General features: G+C 37.9%; 1 protein-coding gene across 6 annotated transcripts; it reads right to left on the bottom strand.

The window, feature by feature from the left end:
- Positions 1–543: 543 nt before the first annotated feature.
- LOC148033685 (HVA22-like protein k) lies at positions 544–21,159 on the bottom strand. 6 transcript variants are annotated; one of them, XM_087681639.1, is made up of 10 exons: positions 20,868–21,158; positions 19,770–19,828; positions 19,465–19,562; positions 14,317–14,411; positions 11,844–11,899; positions 11,664–11,727; positions 9,201–9,296; positions 8,988–9,060; positions 8,783–8,913; positions 544–840 (listed from the first exon to the last, which is right to left on the bottom strand). In XM_087681639.1, the coding sequence occupies exons 1-10, from the start codon at positions 20,898–20,900 to the stop codon at positions 805–807; spliced, it is 741 nt and encodes a 246-aa protein (XP_087537765.1). In that variant the 5' UTR covers positions 20,901–21,158; the 3' UTR covers positions 544–804. The 6 variants fall into 6 exon arrangements, with proteins under 6 accessions (XP_087537765.1, XP_087537767.1, XP_087537771.1 ...); XM_087681641.1 differs by having other exon boundaries at positions 567–840; positions 8,783–8,904; positions 20,868–21,152; XM_087681640.1 differs by lacking the exon at positions 544–840 and adding an exon at positions 4,390–4,485 and having other exon boundaries at positions 20,868–21,159.
- Positions 21,160–22,921: the final 1,762 nt, after the last annotated feature.

Genomic DNA, 22,921 nt, shown 5'->3' with positions numbered 1-22,921 from the left:
TGATTTCCATTCAAAAATGGTGTATTCTTTTATGTTCATTGTTCTATTGATGGATTCTATGAAGATGTTGAAGATTATAGTTGATTCTATCAAATCCATGGGAGATATCTACTATGATGCTGCATGAAGAATTGTTGTTTTCCTTGTTTTGGTCATCAAAATAATGAAATAAAAGCTTGTTGATGTTACAATATAGATTTTCTTGCAGTAGAATCCCCCTTTCCTTGGTGTTCCTCTTGGGTCTCCAGGCCTTTTCCAATAAGGAAGTTGGTTACATAGAACTTCCATGATGGGTAGTTATTCTTGTCCAGCTTCTCAATGATGGGGGTTTCCACTATTGTCTACCATTATCATAAAAATGATACAAAACAACAAGCAAGTCTTCTGCAACCTTTCACAACAAGTGCACAACAATACACTAAGCAACCTTTCACAACAAGTGCACAACAATACACCAAGCAACCTTTTTCATTAACTACTCAATAGTACATGTAATCTACAACTTGTTTACAGATAAAACTTATATTTAATTCCTAGCAAACAACTCGAAACTTATCGATTTGAAATCTATAATCTATGCACCTGCTTTCGGTCGACACAATCAAGATTGCAGTATACGCTAAAATTGTTGTGCAGAATATAAAATGCTCTGCTCATACACCAAGTCTCATAGCAATCTGAGATTTTTGCTATGCTCAAATTTCGATGCCTCCACAAGCACTATATCCAAGAGAAAGAGCGAAAGAATGAGAGAACTTCTTACCCATTGCTTTCTTGCTCGAATCTTTGCTTCTCCTCTTCACTTCAGCCTTCATGGTAGAGCAACTTGCTTGAGTTGTTCTGCCAAACACACACCATACACACAAGAGGAATCTCACTTAAGAACACAAGAAGAGAAATGGAGGCCAAAATATTTTCTTTTTTTCTTCTTCTTCTTCTTCCTCACACAATACAATGTACACAAAAAATATAGAGGATATACAACATAAAGGAAATTGGCCTACTAAGTTTAACAGTGGATAATTGACTATACTAATCAACTAGCACTATAACTATGCTAGCTCTAGGCAAGTGCAAAAAACTAAATATAATAAGTGATAAGTCAATGGCCATGTGAGGATCATAATGACCACTAACATGCTAAATGTAGACATGTGAATTCATCTAGCCAGGCAGTCCATCATCAATATCTGCACATGTTAAGCTTGCCATCTCAACAAGTAGTATAATAAACACGATCAGATATAAACAGAAGGAAAAGCGGTAGGGGAGTTGCCTGTGATTACGCTAATGTGTTTCTAAAATGGGGGGAGAGGGAGGGACTTGTGTGTGTGTGTGTGTGTGTGTGTGTGTGTGTGTGTGTGTGTGTGTGTGTGTGTGTGTGTGTGTGTGTGTGTGTGTGTGTGTGTGTGGGGAGAGAGAGAGAGAGAGAGAGAGAGAGAATTCGGGAAAGGAAAGAAGAGAGAACGAGAGAAGGGAGAAGGAGAGGGTTAGAATGGAATCAAAGGAAGACTAGAAGAATACCTTGAAGTAGCAAAGACTAACTAAATAACTATTCAAGGACCAATGAAATGATAATGCAAGGAATACTCAAGGGAGTGAAGGAGCTAGGAGTTTGAGATAACACCCAAGAGTTGTATTCCCAATTCAAAGTGCACAATTTACTTGACATCAATGACTCTGATTGCTACAAAAGTTTATCAAGTGCCTTAGAACCTTGTATCTTAAGGTATTACATGAAATTGTATGCGCGTACTAGGAGAGCATACAAATGCCTTGACATTTTGTGTTGAGAAATTGAGAAGAACATTGGATTTATGTAAATTGTGCCCTGTGAATATTAAAGTTATTATAAATTGGGTCTAAATGATTAGTTATACTTAAAGAATATGCTTTTTCAAAGGATCACGATAACGCGTTGGGTTTACTGGAACTAAGACTAGAGTGAAGTGAATAAGTCTCCTTGATCATGTCTTAAGAGACTTACAATCTTTGAGACCATGAGATGGACCAAAGTAAGATTCAAGAGTCCTTGCAAATCATAAGAAGGTCCTCAAGTTTGCTTCTTTCGGGGGACCCCTTTTGAAACTCATACCTAGGGTAGAAATGCTTTTAATTTTCCCAAAAGGCTCCATGGGGAAACCAATAATTGAGCGTGCACATTCTCAAAGATAAGCTGATGTTGTTGTTGTGACTGAAACTTAAATGCCTTCAAGTATGCTTGTTGTAAAATTGGCAAAGCTTTGATGCAACAACTAGAAAATGGGTTGATTGCCTACTAAGAACTAGTCTTGTCTTTAACTTGACTGATTGTTGTCACTTAGATAAAAGTTCAATGATAGCTCTTCTACACAAATTGTATGTGTGGAGTTTATCCTAGTTGTTGTGCCTTTAGGTATTTATGGTACATGAAGGGACTTGAAATACGTTACCTTGACTTGAAACCTAAGTATAAATGGGATTGCTATATATACCATTTTTAAAAGCAATTGCACTTTTTGGAGGATTATGTTGACCACTCTTAAGGAAGCATACGAGTCAAGGAGGCTTAGAACACCCCACACTTGGCCTATGAAGGAGATGGAAAACCTCCATGGCCAGACATTTGTGGATGTTGGAAAACCCTATTCTAGATAGGAATGCTACACCTTGGAGAAGGTGTAGATAAATACATTATTGTTACTCTCTTCTACAGATTGTTTGATATTGTCTTTTCGTTTGTGCATAAATTACATGAACAAACCTCATGCTAACTAGATTAATTAAAGAAGTTGTTTTTGTATGTTACACTAACTATGCTATGTAATTAAATAATGAAGAAACCCCTTCTTAAATGAGAATAGGATGGCAAATCCCCGATGGATTTGGTTGGGTGGTCTCATTAAACTGAGGATTTTCCTTCAAAAGTGTTAGATTCAAGAATTTTTTCGGAAAGAATTGGATGATGATTGTCTTAGAAATATTATAGATCCGAACCTTGTGTCGTTAGGGAGCTCAAGTGGGACTTTGCCTCATGGGCAAAGGGGTTGACACATTAGCTCCCCCTCATTTCTCACCCTCTTTGAACCAAGTGCAAAATGAGTTTTCTTTGATTCAAGCCAATTTTGCACAAGCAATTGCTCATCAATAATTGATGCTAAATAAACCACTAATTGGCCATAGTATTGTTTAGGGGCCTTAAATTCAAGTCTATCCTCATGGGTATGGAGTGGAGCCTCCCTATGAGGTAGACTCAAGGGAGCCTAGGCAACAATGTCCGTGATATTCTAAGGGAGTTCCAAATAGTGTTGTAGGACTATCCCTTGATGGGCTATCCAAATCATGATGTCAAGTGTTCATTTAATAGCACGTTACAAAATGACCAAAAAACCTCTTAGTTGTGTGTCCCTCATCATGAAGACACTAAACATGATGGAATTCAATCCAAGAGTAAGAAAGATATGAAGTTTTAATCATGAAAACCAACATTTGAGGTAATGTCACTTTCCAATCAAGGTGATGATTATGGCAATCAAAATGAGGACCTCAATTATGTCCTACAACCCCAATGCTTAAGCTATTGATAGTTCTTGCTCTCTAGAAGTCATGCATAGTGTTTACATTTCAAGACCATAGAATAATGAAGGTTTCAACGCAAGAACCAATATCAAGGGGATGGGATCGAAGGTGATGCAAAATACACTCCTACTTCTCATAGGAGTAATCACAATGCATCCAATATTAGCTAGATATACACACGATTTAGAACCACTTTTTCTACCTTGGTTATGCCCAAAAGTAGCATTAAGAATAGTATGGAATAATTCTCAATTTTTTATATCTACATTCATGCACTGCAAATAAAATATGACATGGTGCTCCAATCTGTATAACCAAGCAAAATATGGATGTATTCAAGGTTCTTAGCCAAACATAAGATTGGGATGAATCCTTTTATGAATTTATATGCTCTCTTTTATGAAAAAGAAAAGCAATGAGAACCTTATACTATCCTACTCTCTAGTAGCTCCATTCCAATTTTAGCACTCTTGCCCAATCCATGTGTTTCAAAGTAAAAGAGCTTCCTCTATTCAGAGAGAAAATGGCTCAATTCTTTCAATGTTCTCAACCTCATATTCCATTGTAAGGGGTTTTCCAAAACTATTTTGTATATGTTTCAACCAAGCCATCCCTTCTCTAATTAGGAAGCAAGAAAAGTCAATCTATGTTTCAGTACTCACAGCCTCCTATTCCTATATATAACATGTGATAGTATGAGGAACCAAATATTATTTTGGACTCTTATTCTTTCAAGAGTTAAACTTTTCTCAATGGTTTTAGGCTACCTTTCCACTCAATCCCCATGAATGAATGAAAGTATAAATGATTCAAAGGTTGTAGGAGACATACCAAACTCACCCTTCCCTTTTGTAGTGTAGCTGCGAAAAGGAAGCTTGATGGTCTCATGATTTAAATGTAACATCCTCGAGATCTTAAGCCATCAATCTACAAAACAATCGATTGTCTTGCCTTCAATACTACCAAGAAAGAAGAGAAGCAATAAAGAAGAAGCTTCTCCTTCCATATACCTCACTCTCTTTTTCTCAAGCAAGTAATGGAAGCTTTTCATGTCACATGGCATGCAAATAAGAAGAAAAAAGGAAGGGGGGGGGGAGGAAGACGATAAGATAAGCAGGAGAAAGATTCTCTCTCGCATTTCGAAGCAAGCAAGAAGAGGTGGAGCAAGAGCTGAAAAGTTCACACAAAAATGAGAGTTTCTATTCATTTCACACATTACATGCATAGGGTTTCCTAGGTGGGTAGCTTCCACTATTTGCCTCTTGTAAGTCTTAACACATTTCCTTTACATGCCCATAGCTTTCTAATTTTGTCATGATAGACAGATTTTTCCACAAATCTACATGCTTCGTATTTATTTAATACATATATGAATAGAAGCTTAAAATATAGAACTGTCACTCTGAGAGATATTACAATTTTCACAAGAGTGAGCCTGGCTCTCTTTCTAACAAAAATATAACATAATGCGAATTCCCGGTGCCTTAGGTGCTATAATATTTTGAAAAAAATTTCTAGCATGTCTTTTAGCACCCTTTAAGCTTCTATTGATTTCATTCTTCTCCCAAGGTCCATGAGCTAGCCTCCATCAACTCCTTTGACCATACTTTGACTACTTTGACCAACCCGTTAGCTTTGATTTTATTTTTTTTCCTTCTATAGTATGTCTTATTTAGGATTAACTAGGAGTGTACCTCTACTCTTAAAGAACCTCTACTAGGAGATATAAGAAGATGAAAATGATTTCTCCGGTAATTTAACTACTTCCTAATTAGCTCAAAGCCGTTTATATAAACTTACGTAGAGATCAATAAAATTGTGCTCCCCTATCAATAATCTAAGGGTCAAGGAGTCATGAGACAATCTCTTTATTTTGAAACGGCCCATCTTGTCTTAAGGTAGTTTACCAACACAAATGTAAGTATAGAAAATTTGGATACATCATAGTTTTAAACCTTCATCTTTCTTGGCTTTCTAGAAACACTCCAAGGCTATGAATAACACATTAAAATGCCATTTGAATTTTTTAGACAACATAAAGTGTGATGAAAATAGGAGTAAATAATCTTTTCTCCTTTTTCTAATTGAATATATGAAATGTTAGCCCACCCATCTAGAGTTACAACCTTTTGAACCTATATACATATTAAAGCAACAAAGCCACAAGGTTTTAGCTTATTGAATTTTGGTTTTCATTATGAATACTAGTAATAGATTATCCTTTCAATGGGCATTTTGCAAAATACATTTGAACCTGGGGATGCATGTCAAAAAGGCTTTCGAGATGAGATGGTTGCTTTTATTAGTTTATTGACATAACTTATCAATGCTTATTATACATACCAATCCACAAGGGGCATCTTATCTTTTCTTTCTAAAGAGTTAAAAAATTCATCTCACATTAAGGATACCCTAACTTCATCATCACATCAAACAAACCATGCTTCTAGAATGGTTATTTACTAGCTTGATGTCATCTCAACAAAGAAGATGAATAAAAACTTCAAGAATTTGACTTGGAATCCAATATAAATTGAGGGTGCCCATTAACAATCACTCACTAAACAAGAATGTGTGAAATATTACACTTTATCAAGGATCCCTTGAAAATTAGCCCATTTTGCCAACCCAACTTCTACAAATAGCATCACAAAATGTCTACTCAAGACTAAAGCACTCCAAGAAAATGAGCTATGTGATGGCCCCATCATTTTCAAAGAATAGCTTAACTTAAGCTCAAGCCAATAGTTGCAACTAAACTTTGTCAACACTTATGTTAAACACTAACTCTCTCTTTTTGTTTGTCAAGACTTCTACACATCAACTCGTGTAGACCAACCATGACCTACACGATTGTTATAAAGATAAAAGGAAATGAAGACTAACACCCCAATCAAAATTCAACAAATTTCATACATGTCTAATATAGCATGAATAGTACACTAGCCCACACATACTTTTTTTTTGCTTTTTTGAAAAGTTTGCTTTATTTCGAAACATCATGCTACATAACTAGACGACTTGAGGTCAAAAAGCCTCTTTCCATAGAGGTGATAAGAGAGCAAACAACACCATCACATATTTGACCCATATTGTGTCGTGTGTAACTATTCTTCCACCCCCAATAACAATTTACTCCAAAGAACATTGTAACAAATCAACATACAAATCCCCACTATGTGAACATGGCCAAGCATTTACTCCAAGGAACGTTGTAGCTCATCACTAATCAACATATAAATCCCTACCACGTGAAGCATTCTATGTTTGGTATCTATTAAAAGAAATCCTCTTTCAAGCAAAAGTACATTGATTGCATTCTTGCAAATACATTATGTTAGGCTCATCTTTATTCGCATAACCCCAAATCTACGTCCAATTCTTACCATTATAAAGGCCAAGGAATTACATATACATCACTTGATTTATATACAAATATCCATATCAATGACAACAAATAGTATCAAACTAACTTTTCCCTTGAAAAAATCATTATCACTACATGCATCAAGGCATCAACCGCCTACGTTTTATTCATGCAATAATTTTTGCTCAAAGTATTTCTCACCATACTATATTCACATTCAAAGAAGGTTCAAGTTATTGCTTGTCCAACTCCTTTGTATATAGTCCCACCTAATGTGAGATATACTTTTATTTTGCCAAACATTTGGTTCTTGTTTATCCTTATCCATAGCTAAATAAATACAAAGTATTTACATTGCATGTGATCAAATTTTCCACAAACTATATAACTTGTACGTGTTTGCCACTTCACATTTAAATGTGCTACTTGGACAAGCGCTCCTTGCCATGCATGGCAACATCCCATAAAGTGTGGAAACTTAAAAGATGTACCATAGCATGCAAAATGTGTGCATGTTATCCAATCCATAACAAGAGCATATCACTTTTAGCCACTTATTTCAAAAAGGGCCAAAAAAGGCAAAGCAAAACACTAACCATAGGGTACATACACATGCCAAACAAATATCATGGGTACACATGCATAGATTAATATCAAATAGACACAATGTGTCCAAGAGTATCAATTTCATATTGCACATTCATCCAAAACACTTCATCAAAACTCACTATCAATAATGTAGAAATTATAGATAATGCATCCTTTTAGCACGGCTTTTGCAACAAGATATCGCATAGGAGAGAGAGAGAGAGAGAGAGAGAGAGAGAGAGAGAGGACTACTACCTTTTTCTGCAAGCTCCACCACAAAACCACACACAAAAATGTGAGTTGAACATGGTCTCGAAAATTCTAGGGCCATTCATCCCACCACACTTAATTTCATACAATCCCTTGTGAGGTGTATTAAATACGTTACAATGTTGGATTTTGTATCTAAGCTTCTAACATAGCCGATAGTAAAGTCTTGCACTTGAATAGTTCCCCCAAAATATCCAAGAAAACTCTTTAAATGCTTATACAGTTGAACAAGAGTACTAGAATGCAGATACAAAGCCACGTATGTGCACAAAAAGCAAACCACACATGCATGTGTAAATCTGCACCTGTGCATATGCATGCATGTGCTCCCACTCACACGCGTGCACGCGCCACACACACACACACACATACAAAATGGCTACTAGAGACCAGAATAACTCAAAACCGAAAAATGTAAACGTTGGAGGGTATGACAGTTCGCATTTGTGGCCCCTTTTCTAGACTTAGTGACAAGAGCCCACGAGTCATAAGTCTAATTGGTGCCATTCAGCTTTTCAGCCTTCAATAAGCCAGGAAGAACACAAAAGTTGTCATCGAATAATGTCATTTTTTAACAAAAAAGAAATCTGTTCACAAAGGATCCCTTCACAAAGAGGCGATGGTGCAAAACATGGACCTTCCAATTTTGAAGCTTGAATAGTAGCATCCTTTGGTAAAAGAAGAAAGACATACTGATGCACTTCAATTGTACATTGAATGTGTGATAGCAAGAGCAACAAACAATTTACATTCTGGCAAAATATTAAATTGTGGATGTATGAATCTCCTAAACACAAGCTAAAAAATAAACCATCTTTCATGTGCAATTATACCATATAAGCACTATGTCAAAAAGGTATAATGTATGTCTCAAATAAAAGAAGGATGAAACTCAAGAAGTTTCAAAATGTCTACATTTCACCTGTCAGAGCAATCTAGGCATACAAATTATCAGAAATTTCTATGGCAATAGAGAGATGCAAATTAGAACTTCCTTACTTTGCAATCACATTCTGGAGAACTCGCCATGGAATGTCCAATCTTCTGCTGATTCTTGCTCAGCTTGGGCTTAGAAATGGTCCCATCTGGATGAGTCAATGTACCAGAAACGTCTCCAGTAACTGCAAAACCTGGGCTTGTGTTAGAAAATGTGAGTTCTTTCCATCACAAACATCATGTTTTGGGTAATGCTATAAGGACTCACCATATTGGGACACCTTATGGGTCACAGCTTTCAAGAACTTCAACTCGTGCAGGTAGGCAACAACAAAACTATTCTGTACCAAAACAACAGTTTCTTAGCTGCAGACCCTTGGATCAAGACATTGTGTGCCAAATAAAAACTTCCTGCCGCCCCCCCACAACCCAACTCCCCTGCCTGGCCCCCCCCTCTTTGGTCTTTGAAAGAGAAACCTACTATGTCATTGCAAGTGCTGTTCACAACTGCATCCAAAACAGATTGGTACTTCAGCAGCAAAGGGCGGATGTAACTGCGCAGAATTTGATGTGATCCCTGAAATTTTGAGGGTTATAAGTGAGACATCTGATATTGGAAAACTGCACGTACAAAAAGATGCAGAAAAAGAATTAAGTACTCAGTGAATGCTTTCCTATCTAGCATAGATGTGAGCTATTACCGAACAGTTGCATTCTTATGTTTTTCTTGAAAGAGCTTGAATTGTAATATATATAATCATGCATCTCAAAGCAAAACCAAGTATAGGAAACACTTGGATTGTGAAAAAACCACACAACTAAAAAGACTAGAACCAATGGCTCTCACAAGGGAGTGGCTGCTTAAACTTTTGAGGTAAAAGCTATTTAGAGAAATGTGCAAGAAATCTGATTCTCTATTTTCATGACTGCCAGATTAAGCTACGTACATCCATTAGCAGTCCTAATTGTAGACAACAATTGTCCAGGGTGAAGTCGTTAAAACCAGTATGCGGTACACCGTACAAACATTTTCAAACGACAAAATTTAGGAACCTATAGTCTCTGCAGGGCCCTATATCATGAGTTTCAAACAACTAGACAGACAAACTGAAATGGCAATGAGAGAGGAGTCAGAAGAGAAGTTGAAAACTGTCTCAATGCCAAACCCACCAAAGGGCCCCTGCCACCCTCTCCCCATCCCCTGCAGTACTTGCTTCTTTGTATTGTTGGAAAACTTGTTCTAGACTTGAAGCAGCTTGAAGTTAGAGACATTGGATGGGGACAGGGATGGCCAAACCCAAGGAGCAGGCACGAGAGGATGAGACAGCATTAGACTGCCATATAAGTGCTAAGGCCTACAGCCTCTAGGATATAGGACAGTAGATGCCACTAAAGCTGAAGACAGACTGAAGTACAAGCAAGTAATAAGAATCAGGGTCAAACAGCAAGCCGGGAAGGACATACATGATAGAACAAATACAAGCTGAATCATCACTCAGTCCAACCACTGTATAACTATTACTTCCCTCCTCTTGCTCCAACTCCACTTTGCAGAAGGATCAGCCTTTGAAGCCACACTCTTGCAAAGCATAGGTGAATTGGTACTAACAAAAGCAAGATCATTGGCCCTTTCCACAACAAAGCAGTTCTGCTTCTTTGCAGTAACATGAGAGCACTTGCTCCAGAATTGCTACAAACAAGAGGAGCTCATAATTTAACTAAGAATGCAAATAGCCAACTGTCACAGCTCAAGCCATCAGAAGCAAAGTCCTCTAACCACAGAGCAGCGCCAATCTTGAAACCAATTCTCATGTGCATCAAATTTCAATACAATCACATGTGCTGCGAAAGGATCTGTACGCAAGAACTTGGCTCTCTGATTTTGCACTTAGTGCGTGCCTTCATCAATCACTAGTGATCCAACTTAAGGTTTCTGAACATCACCACCTCTTTATGAAATTATGAATATCCAGACCTGTGCCCTGCTACAAACCCCTCTTTGGATTGGTCTCTTTACTAGAGGAGACATTCTTCTTCAGTGGTAACCACCGATAGAGAGAGAGAGAGAGAGAGAGAGAGAGAGAGAGAGAGAGAGACGAGAGTCTTTTATCTTGAGAGAGAGAGACCAGAGAATCTTTTATCTTTTCAATGAAGGAGAAAGCAGGCATAAACTTCAAGACAGTAGGCAGGTGTAGTTGGCAGCACTGCAGCAAAATACAGCAGTTCTGAAGTGGTAGGACTGGCAGAAACACAAGAAAAAGGCTGTACAAACTGTGGGACAGCAATGTGCAGCAATGGCATCAATAGTAACTTACAACCGAAGGTAAATAGCAGCACCATTGCTCTAATTGTAGACATTCCTATCGCAGCTGACTGCTACTCTAGAGCTTTGGCCGCTTCCAGATGATGGTGGTTTTTGCAAAGCTCCTGCAATGATATTCCTTGGTGTGCTTGCCAAAGAGGTCTGACTCGACAGGGGTTTGTCCTGCCATTCATCTTAGAGTACAATATGGCCTATCGGTCCTTTAAACAGGTTACACCCTGGTGGCTCACACCCACCTCCAGCCCAGCTATCACTACCACAGTTAGATGTCGGCACTCTTACAATACACTCATACACCACCAAGTGCCAATTAATGCAAGTGACTTATGCAGTCTATGGACACTTAATATGTAGACAGCTTTGACCTCACAGGTGTTTTGTCAGTGGATTATGTTTTTAGGATTGTTTTTACAGCCCAATTGTCAAGTTGAAAGCTTATCAGTGTTAAAAGTTGAAGCACATTCCTTAACAAGAGGTTTGACATATTTATCCCTTCAACTAGTATGTTAAGTGGTTCAACCAATTTGGCATATCTTAGTACTTTGAAATTGGTTACTTTGGCGATTTATTAAAAACCCCCCCCCCCCAAAAAAACAAAAAAAAAAGCCAGTTTTGACTTACATTTTTGCAAGGAAGTTGCAACCAAACAAGAAAAGCAAGCTTGGCATGATAATAACCTGGTAGCCTACAGAATGAAAACATAAATAAATCTTAGTTACACTTAGATTAGCAAAGTCTTGAGGTGCATGCATAGGAAAAAGTATAACACGTGGATAATATAAGGATGAGTCATTGAAATACCAAGACAGAAGCTTGTCTAGAAAAACCTCCACAGAACTGAAACAGCCGTAAACTGCCTTCAAAAGTACATAGATCAAACTCACTCCTTCCTCCCTTCAGTCCCTGCCTCTCACTGTCATATGGATCCTACTTGACAAAATTTTAGTCCCACCATAGACATAATTTACTACTCACCATGAGCCAGATTGGCAAGCCCAGTTTATTTCATACATTGGCATATCACTACCGCAGCTCACACTTACACCACAACTGTCTAGCATTTCCATAAATTGAGAAAGTGAATCTTCCTTAATACAACCCATTCTGTGTCCCAGCCCCCACAACAGGGAATTAACACCAAAAAAAATGGAAAAAAGACTAACAAATCGGGCCTTGCTCTTCAAGAACTACACATCTCATAAAAGGCAGCCTTCGGAAGCTCAATGACAACATTTCTACAGCCACATGATCAAAGTACAAGAAAACTGCACCAAATGGATGGTATATAGGAATAACAAGTTAGTGACATAGTGCTATGCCACTCATTAGCATGCCAAATGCAAATATGCAAGCTGCTACAAAAGTTTGTTTGAATCATGCCATACTTTGAAGGATGTTGTTTCATTTTTTTGTGCTCATCCATGAAGCTCATCCAAAGACAATGTAAAACAGTGAGAAGAAGGAGATGTCAAAGTAGTACTGAACAATATAAGCAATAGAACAATAACTGTCAAAAGTGAATGCAGCAATGGAAGCATGAAAGAATGCTGAAATAAACTGCTGAACACAAAACAGAAGAGAAAGGAAATAGAAAACACAAGAACACTTCAAAGGAGAACTTGAAGGTATGCTTGAGACAATTGCGTACAATAGTGAGTCACTAGCTCCGTGGACACTGGCACCAGCTCCCTCTTCACAAGGTGTGCACTGGATCTACAAGTGATTAAAGATAAGAGTGTGGAGGAGGAGCCTGAATAAATAGGCCAAAAGAATGCCATAAATGGCATCAGGTTGGCCAACATAAAATGCCAAAATAATCACACTGGTGACCACTAAAAAATATCTAATAGACTCAGCAATGCCCAACACACTCATGAACTAACTAGACTGCTAACACCCTCTCTCAGATCATGGGTGATCTGATACAATGATAAGGAGTCATAGTCCATACAACAAAGACCACCAAAATAGGACCATGGATACACATGCAATGGGTGATTAAGTCACCACCAAGGTGTCTCGAAGAGAAACTGATTATCAATGTCAATCATACCAGAACCTGAAAATAGAGAAGAATCATAACATCTCTGTGTGTCTATCATCAATGCCTCGCAGTAGCATACATGATCATCCTATCAAAAATGTCTCTAAGCATACATGAATGTAGATTCCCTGCCTTTGGCCATTGCCAAAGTGTCTCCTTGTGTGAGCTCAAATTAGGAGCCAATTCCACTCTTTGTTAAGTAACCGCCCATCATAACCTCAAAGTCAATTCCAACTCCAAGATTTCAAAACCTGCCAAACTTCAATCAATGCGTCACAGAAGCCCCTCTTGGCAACCTATGCACCTATATACCTGTATAGATGAGACTAACATGCCCCACCTTACCACCCTCACACTCCCTCTCTGGCACTAGAGAGTCATGAGGGATGATTGCATCACCCACACTAGAAAGCAGAAAAAGAAGGAGCTACAAGCCCTTCCCTTGGTCTGAAGAAGATAATCCTTTCCGTGTCTTGGCATTGGCCTTGGCCACATAATCTAAGTCGAAGTCAGAGGAGGCAAATGACTCGACAAAGGAGGCCATATTCTTTTGTTGCTGCTTCTTCTCCTGTTTCTTCCTTAAAGCTGCTAATTGTTTGCAATTCTTGCACAAATGTCTCCTTTTACTAGAGAGAGAACTAAACCTTTGACTTCTTCTTTTTATCACCCCTCTCTGAAGCTACAAAGGCCTCACTAAAGCCACCATACTAAGATGGAAGTCGTCCTTATAACCTTAAAGACCCCTCATGCTCAAGTAGCATCAAGGTCATATGGATAAAGCTCACTAGGGTCGACATCATCTAGACCCGCAAAGCATTGGCCACTCCATCAAACTCCAGAGGGAGCTTGTACAGCACAGTCCCCGCAAGATAAGCCTATAGAAGGGGGAACTGCATGTGTCAAAGCTGGACTTGTACATGTGTAACATTAAGCAAAAATGACTAAATAATATCCTTCGGCTCAAACTTCATTTGCTAGGGCTATCCACAAAGGGTGATTGTACATGTAGTCAAGGGAGCCTTGTACAACATCTGAAGCTTCGCCCATATCGTTGGAGCAATCCTACAAGAGTTGACTATCGAAAGAACTTCTTTAGAGATGCAACGAAGAAGGGTAGAATATACACGGGCATCATTGTTATCCCATGTAAGCACCACTTCTTCATAGTTGTCCTCATCGAAACCAACTAAAAGAGAAGTAGGACACTCAAAAGCTCCAAAAACAACATACCATAAGGGCTGCGTGGGTACTCGCACCGGCTCCCTCTCTACACAGGACATGCACTGGATAAGCAAGTGATGAATAATAGAGTGTGGAGAAGCAACCTAAATAAACAAGCCAAACAAAAGACATAAATGGAATTAGGTCGGCTAGCATAAAATACCCAAATAATCACACTAGTGACCACTAAAAAATACGTAATAAACTCAATAATACCCAACACAACCCAAACTCACTCATGAGTTGACTAGACTACTAACAATAACATGATAATCAAATAACATGAAGAAATACAAGCGATGGAATGAACCAAGGTAAGGAAACCACTAGCAATAATCAATGGGTAACAAAACCACTAGCAATGGGATGCAACTAGTGCACGATAAGATGCCTCGAGAAACAAGCTTGAGTCTCTCCTCTCCCCATATGTGCAAAGTAATCATACAATAGATACCTACTTCTCTTGTAAGCACAAAAGCAATGTCTACTCATGTGCTTATTGATGCAGTACCTATTGATATGCCTATTGATATGCTTGCTCGTGCAAGTGTGTCTATCAATGTGCCTACTCTTTCAAGCACAAATGCAATGCCTATTGATGTGCTTACTCATGCAGTACCTATTGATGTACCTATTGATGCAAATGTGTTTATTGATGTGTCTACTTCTCTTATACGATAGGCACAAGTGCATTGTCTGCTAATGTGTCTACTAATGCACATCTATCTGCTGATGCGTCTACTTCTCTTGCAATCACAAATGCAATGCCTCTTAATGTGTCTAATATTGGTCTCAATGCACCTTCAAATCATGGTCTTGATGTTGACCTTAATAAGCCTCTTGTTGCTAGTCTTGATGTGTCTATGAATTGTAGTCTTAGTGTTCTTTCTATGGTTTTCAATGTGATTATTATGGATGATAATAATGATGAGAAAGCATCTTACAAAGAAGCAATGACGACCCATAAGGATGTAAGGGATGTAAGAAGAATTTATTGGAGAGGATATCGAGCATCAAGAGTCTTGTGAAACTCGTGGATAAAAGAACAATGGACTTTTTTCCACGTTTCTTGTTTATCCTTCAACATGAGTTTGCCATTGATACGGCTTGCTTTTACTTATTGATTTGATACAAGCAATACACCTTTACGCATTCAAAAACATCACGTGAGATTTAAGTTTTTTTTTATGGTTATCACTATGCTTTTAAAGTAAACACGAGATTTCGCATCGATACAAGCTATTACCTCAAAAGTCATATTTAGTCAATTTGTTTTTATTGTATACTAATTCAATTAAACCATCTTTTGAGCACTATTTTTAATTTTTCTAATGTTTTTTCTACAATTTTTATTGGAGTTTGCTTCTTGTCCATGTTATTGAAGTGGAAACTATACAAATGAAAGAAAAGAATACTATAATCCACAAATGACAAATAGATGCACGCACTACATAGACTCTTGAAAGTACAAGGTTAACGAAGTTGCAAGCAGATGTACAAGGAATCTTGAGACAGATGAGAACTGTGTATGTCAAGCAAATTGAATTGAATTGATGAGGATGTGCCTTTAAAAAAAGATGGCTTCATAGATTGTAGCTAGTTCATCTCGTATTTTATCATCTAAAATAGATACGCTATGTCTACAACCTTATTGATTCTATGCTCATCTTTATCACTTGTTTTAACCTTGGTAATATTTTATTGTATACAAATACAATAATTGTTTTACTTATTTCATGGCATTAATTATTTTTATATCTAAATGCTTAAAAATTTGGCTACCACATTGATGGGTAAGTTTGACTTGTTGGAATAATATATATGTTTAATTATTTTGTACTACTCTATTGACCATTACCTATATAAGTATTATGTACTACTTAGTTGGCCATTGTCATACTGAAACTATTTAATTCATATAACTATATAATAAATCTTGCTAGTTTGGATAATATATGTGTTTGTTAGAACCATTTTGTACTACTCTACTGACAATTTGGCTCTTTACTCTTGTACTAAGTAACTATTTGTCTAAGTGTCAAACCATATATTTATGTGAGTATGTGAAAATAAAATATATATTACTCTATTGGTCTATTATATTGAAACTATTTTATTTATATAACTATATATAAAATCTTGCTATTTTGGATAATATATGTATTTGTTAGAATCATTTTGTACTACTCTACTGAAAATTTGGCTCTTACTCTTAATCATGTGCAAATGTAACTATATATTGACATCGATCTTTCTGCCAATGGAAGCTTCATGCTATCTCTAGATATTGTAGAGCTTGTGGGTTATGCAGTAACAACAAAAAGAGAGAATATGGAGGTATTTGATGATTTTGACCCGAGAGGAGGAGGATATAGGGGATGTGATGTAGATAAATGAACCCAAATTTAGGTATGTCTAACTGTTATACAAGAGTTTACAACCAAGAAAACTTATGTAAAATGAGAAAAAACAAGCTCTCTTTACAGGAGAAAGGGAAAATCTAGTACAAAAAGAAAAAGTGAAGTAGCATAAGACAAGTGTCCAACCACATGCCATGAGTTATGACAAGTGGTAAAACACTTGAAAGCTTATATGACAAGTATCCTAACACTTCTCTCTTCTCTACAGTCTGGCTTGACCTTCATATGCTTGAGTTCCAATCACAGGTGCCCAATCGGATCATATAGGTGAAAGTGTATACTATATTTTCTTTAACCCATTGCATGGGTCCACCATGGCCTATGACCACTCATCAATTGTAGCCAACTCTAATACACTTTTCTTTATATCTAGTAAGTGCAAAGGAAACAAATTTAATAAATAATTAAATATGCAAAATAATAAAAATACAATTATTTTCTTTTATGTAATGATAGTATCAACAACTACCTATCCAACTAACTTTTACTAATATCACCCACTGTTTACTTAGGCTACTTAGGCCATCACTATGACTTAACTAGCTTGCACTTCACATGTGTACTCACATGTACACAACTTAAATGCCAAAGCTTAGCATTAAAAACACACATCCTCTTGACAATACTTCTAGCCCTAGGCATGGTGATCATTGCACTAAAACTGAAGGATTTAACATTGGGCAATGCAATAGAAGGGCAAGGCAAAAGGCGTATGGTTCAATGTGAAACTTTTATTATTACATTGAAAGTCTGGACCTTAGAAGCAAGTTATGTTTAAGGTTCTCTCCAATGAGCAACTTTTAAATGCCAAGCAGTCCCCTTGTGATTAAACGGGATTTTAGAGAGAGAATTTACATTCCAAAAGACATGTATTGCCATTTGGGGCTCTCTCTCTCTCTCTCTCTCTCTCTCTCTCTCTCCCCCCTTTGGCAGCCCACACCCACTTTATTGGCATCTTTTATCAATTTATTGCTGCTTTTCTCTCTTCTATCTATGGTTAATGGAGTTCTAGAGAGGGAACAAATTCAAAAAGGCATGTATTGCCATTTGCATCTCTCTCTCTCTCACACATATGGCAGTCTGCCACAATTTCTCAGTATTTTTTATCAGTTTGCTGCTGTTTTTCTTTCTTCTACCCATGCAGAACGCAAGTAGAGCATGTGTGGAAGTGGGGACAGCAGCCACACTTCTCCTTTCAACATGGCAGGATCAATTCAGCACAAAGAAAGTGATTCTCTCACTGTTTTTCCACGGGAAATCCCTCTGTGTGGGAGAAACAGGACGAGATTGCATGGGAACTGTACAGGGCAGGTTTACATGGGAGCTTGCTCCATGAATTTGAGCTTAAAGCTGGCAATCCTTGTCAATATTGCAAAAGAGACTCCAAACTATTCCAAGGGACAATGGAGCAACGACAACAATATTGAATAAACAACCTCAAACTTTCAAATCTAAGCTGCAAAAATCCACACTGAATGTTATCTTTGCTTCAAAGGACATGAATATCTCTTCCAAAAGTTTACTGAAACTCATAGTTGATGGTAAAGCCACTCCTCACTCCATAAAGTTATTTAAAACCACCAAAGCCTCATCAAAGGATAATTGTAATGGCGAAATGACACGATAACTCTGCATCAAACTTGTTGAAGTCAAAAGTACCATGAGTCCAATAGAAAAGATTAAACTTGTTCAATTGAAAGGAAACTTTTAAACATGTCTTTTATTACTTGTGAAGTATTGGCTTTCAACCTAGGATAGTTGTGTTTGCTAAAGATGTGTGCATGATTTTACACCTGCTTTTGCCCACATGCAAGCTAGAACAATGACACATCACAACTCTTCAATAGATGAAGACTAGAGCTACCAAGCTTCCCCGTCTTCATTCTCTGGCAAAGACTTGTATCGCTTGTTTACAAGAGAAGTAGAATCAGGATTCAACATCTTTTCAGCAGGGTTTTGATTGCCATGCAAATAATCTTGGGGAGTAAATTCAAATGCTATACATGTGCCGTGCCGTGGAGGACATAACCATAGTCCTCCCCAAAACCTCTTTTATTGTTCAGGTTTATTTGTTAGCGCAAAAATAACAAGTATTGTTGCATTCCAACACATATGATCAACTTATGATACTTTTCCATACCCATACCATAAATGCATTTGAATAGTGCATTTCAGACTTGCTGAACCTGTAGCAATAGCTGTACATAATCTCAACAGATACGGTGAACAGAACTAGAATCTCTATTGCTTGTTTTGAAGTCTTGGAAGAATGGATTCTCTTTTACAAAACATTACACAACCATTGGTCAGCTTTCAGTCGCAGCATTTAAAAACAGCACATAAGAGGATCCATTTTTTTGAACATCACCTAAGTTACCAAATTCCTTCTGCAACATTCTCTATATGAGATGTCCAACTGCATAAAGCTCACAAGTGCACTTTTGTGGCTGTTTTGAGATAAATAGCCCAAAAACCTCCAAAAGTTTACCCTCAATTACAGACATTATGTACGCAACATGGAATATGTAAGATGTGCAGTTAGTTAAGCCTTACAATTGTGTTTATCTGATCCTTCCCTATAAACTTTCACAAAACCTGCTAATCAAGTCTTGCAGCTTCAAAGGGATACCCAAAACAAGCCTATTTACAATATAGTCAAGCATTTGCAAGCAAAGTTTAGTAAAACGTAAGCACAAATATGCTATAATATTAGCATCATTGAAGACAAGGGTTACACCTGTCCAGTAGAATAGCCAATGTTCTTGCTCGGGTGAGTCCTTCAGTTCAATTGCTTTGAACGAAAAATACGCAGGAAAGGCTAACCCACCCACAATGCTGTCAAAAAAGCAGTTAAAGAGCATTCACAAAACCCTCATGGTTGAAAAATGGGAGCCTTCTCTACAAAACAAACCATGACAGTCCTACAGGATGTTGAGCTAAACTGTCCAGCTGATTTCATGATTGTATTTGAACACATCTGAATCAACCAAAACGATATAATGCTGCATTTTCACATTCAGCTCACAAAAGGTGGGATCTTACCATGCTGATCGAGCAATAACCTTTGATCCTAGCGGAGAGAAAAGCAAACGGAAAGCAACCTGCATGCCATTCACATAATAAGCAAAACCCATAATACACAGTGTGCTAATCCTCAATATATAGCAATACATAAACACAGCCCTGGACATCACATCCACACACAACAACTAACTTGATCAATATTCCAAATGCTATAAGAGTGGCTCTGGCAATGAATACACCTACTGTCACTTGCCCCATTATATGGTGGGAGTTCTGTACGAAATTTGGTTTTGAAAAATCTGGGGATGAAGTGGTTTAAAGACCATCTTGTGCACATAGCTTTTGAATTCTGTGGAAGTAAGTGAAAGGATGGCCGGACACAACATTCAATCTATTTCAAACTCTCCCCTTATAAGATGTATCTTGTGAGAAATTGAAAAGAGAGGATGAAACCTGATTGTGCTTTCCATTTATGCTTATTTCTAACAGAATTTCATGTCTGCTCTCTCTTTCTCACTAACGTCAGAAAATGACCTGGACCTTGGCATGGTGAGGGGGATGTATGGATACAGTATCTTGAACTGTCACAAAGATACTGGATAACTAACAAGCAAGTGAATAAAAATTCCATCTGAAAAATAAGCCCATTTCCAAGCACTTGACAAATGGTAAGAAATACAGATATCCATTTGAATTTTGTATTCCAAGGGGACATGAAACATGCCTTCGCGTGGACTGTCAGATCTACAGTTGTAAATGGTTTTTCTTTAGAGAAAAGAAAAGTCTATTAATAACACCTCGAAGAAAATCCCACTGAGGTAAAATACAAACTACAAGGAACTCTGTACAGAATAGCTAAGTACATCACAAATACAACGGTTATGTTATTCTGTGCATGACAAATACAATGAGTGATGTTATAAAGGATTCATTGATAGACATGATTCCTGTAAGAACCTTCAGGGCTGTGTATGCATGATCGGGATGCAATAACGTCCATTGGCATGACAAATTGACGCTTGGAGGACGGTGTTTACAAGACATCGCTAACCACAGCAACGACAACTAGATTATTTTAGTTTGGTCAAGAAATTCCTTTTATGAAATTCGAGTTACCTCGCCAGCGACGCAGGAGCTGAGCAGAGCCATGAGGATAGCCGGCTTCTCTGACTGATCATCACAAGCAGCTGCTGGGAAGAGACACAGAGAGAGAATGTGCGATCTGAAATGTCTTCTTTGAGGGCTTCCGACGCAAGGCCGCGCAAAAGGGGACTGATTCTTGCGGTCGCCATCTCTTCAAGCAAAGACAGGAGCATCCCAGTACAGAAACAGATGAGACTCGACAAAGCAAAGAATATTACCACTGAATTGAAGGTACAACCGTTACATAGCCTTCTCGGCCATTATTGGCCTCCTGGAGAATCCCAATATATTGCAAGAAACGCATTTGAAAGGCAAAAGAAAAGTTTTCCCCTTCTTGGAGAGAGACAAATTTCTTCTAGCATTGCGTTCGAAGGGCACTTATTTTCCTTAAATTTTAATATATCATATTACAAATAAATTTATTAATCTAATTGCCCTGGCCTCAATACCTAGTTACTACGTTAAAACTTAGTAGTTACTAATGAGATTACTAATTTGGTACTACTATCGAGTTAGTAATAATAGACTGTAGTCTATACTACATAGTACACTCTAAAGTTCTAACTTGAAAATCAAAACCCTCCCCTCATCATCTTCTTGAAAGTGACAGCACTTGTCTTTGTTGTGAGTCATGACCTGCGGTTGCAGCCTCACTGCTCCTGTGACCTGTCACCATTGCCTATGAGCGTCAAGCAGGAGCCCTCAAAAACCGAACTTCCAAGGTGGAGCTGACCAACGAATTGCCATCCTAGCCTCTAGGACTGGTGACTTGTGAGTTGTTGTGGCCCGTTGGTGACTCCACAGGTCTGTCACCAATGGAATCACGAGTCGCGACTCACCGCCACGCCCACAAGACTGCTCAACTCCAACTGCCACCCTAACACCCATTGCCCTGGAGACTAGCCCCTTAGCTGCCGCCCACACACCATGACAGCAGCCACCCACCGCCCTGGCCCCTCATGAGTCACGCACTTGGAGATTGGAGTCCTGACTTTGAGTCCTCATGACTCACCTCAAGGCTCCCTAGCTCAGATCGTAGACCTGCAAGGCTATGCAATGCATACAGGTTAGCCTCAATTAGGAGTTCTTACAAAGTTACAAGTTACTGGTTAACTACTATTCATGTTATAAGTTATAACTTATGTCATTTGTCCGATTCTTTTTTGAAGCTAAGAGACTAGCCTTTAGAGTAGTTCTTGTAGAACTTTAGAAGCTTGTTACTAGTTAGCTTTTCTATAGCTCAAGAGGCTAGCTTTAAAGCTAGCAAAAGCTATCCATTCTAAGCCCTAGCTTGAAACCCATGACGTGCTCAAGTGCACTATTCTACCATATCCATCATCCATGTGATTGTTATTATCCGACATTTCCATGATGTTCGACCAAGTCTCCTACAAAGTAGCTGATAGGGATGAGCTATAATACGAATCCTCATTAAGCCTTAGCTCTATTTAACAATATACTATGTCGAGTCTAGACTTCAAGTTCAAAGTTTCACTATATAACTCAAAAAGTTGTCATATTATCAATTTATTAAAGAGCTCACATGAGCTTAGAGACTTTCAAAATCTAAGACTATTGATCTTAGATAGATAAGTAATCCTTTGACATCCTACTCCTTCCAAATGTATGATGTCAATGACCCATAGATTGTTTTCGCAATCATTCACATAAAGATGTATGATCTTACATGGGCCAACTACTTGTACTTATATAACAGTGTTCAACTAGGGTGCCCAAGTGGAGTCTCTCTTTGGAAAGAGAGTATTGATGCTTAAAGTGCCATACTACCATGGATATTTCTCTTTTTTTCTCTTAGGAGTCAGAACTAATCAAAAGTAATGTAATTATTATATTGGAAGAGGTGTTGTGCCATGTGGTCTTCAAGCATAAATGGAGATTCACTTTTTTATATATCTTTGCCTTGTAGGGTAGATTGATATTAGAGTATACAATCTAACTTTAAATCAAGTCCTATTCATCGAAACTTAGAGCAGGTATGAGTTCAACATTCTACCATTTTAAAGGCT

The sequence above is a fragment of the Lygodium microphyllum genome, chromosome 7 (genome assembly GCF_053477565.2).
Source record: "Lygodium microphyllum isolate KBCC chromosome 7, Lygodium_microphyllum_v1.1.10, whole genome shotgun sequence".
Classification (NCBI taxonomy): domain Eukaryota; kingdom Viridiplantae; phylum Streptophyta; class Polypodiopsida; order Schizaeales; family Lygodiaceae; genus Lygodium; species Lygodium microphyllum.
The sequence above is the reverse complement of the archived record's forward strand: the minus strand, read 5'-3'. Positions and strand labels throughout refer to the sequence as shown.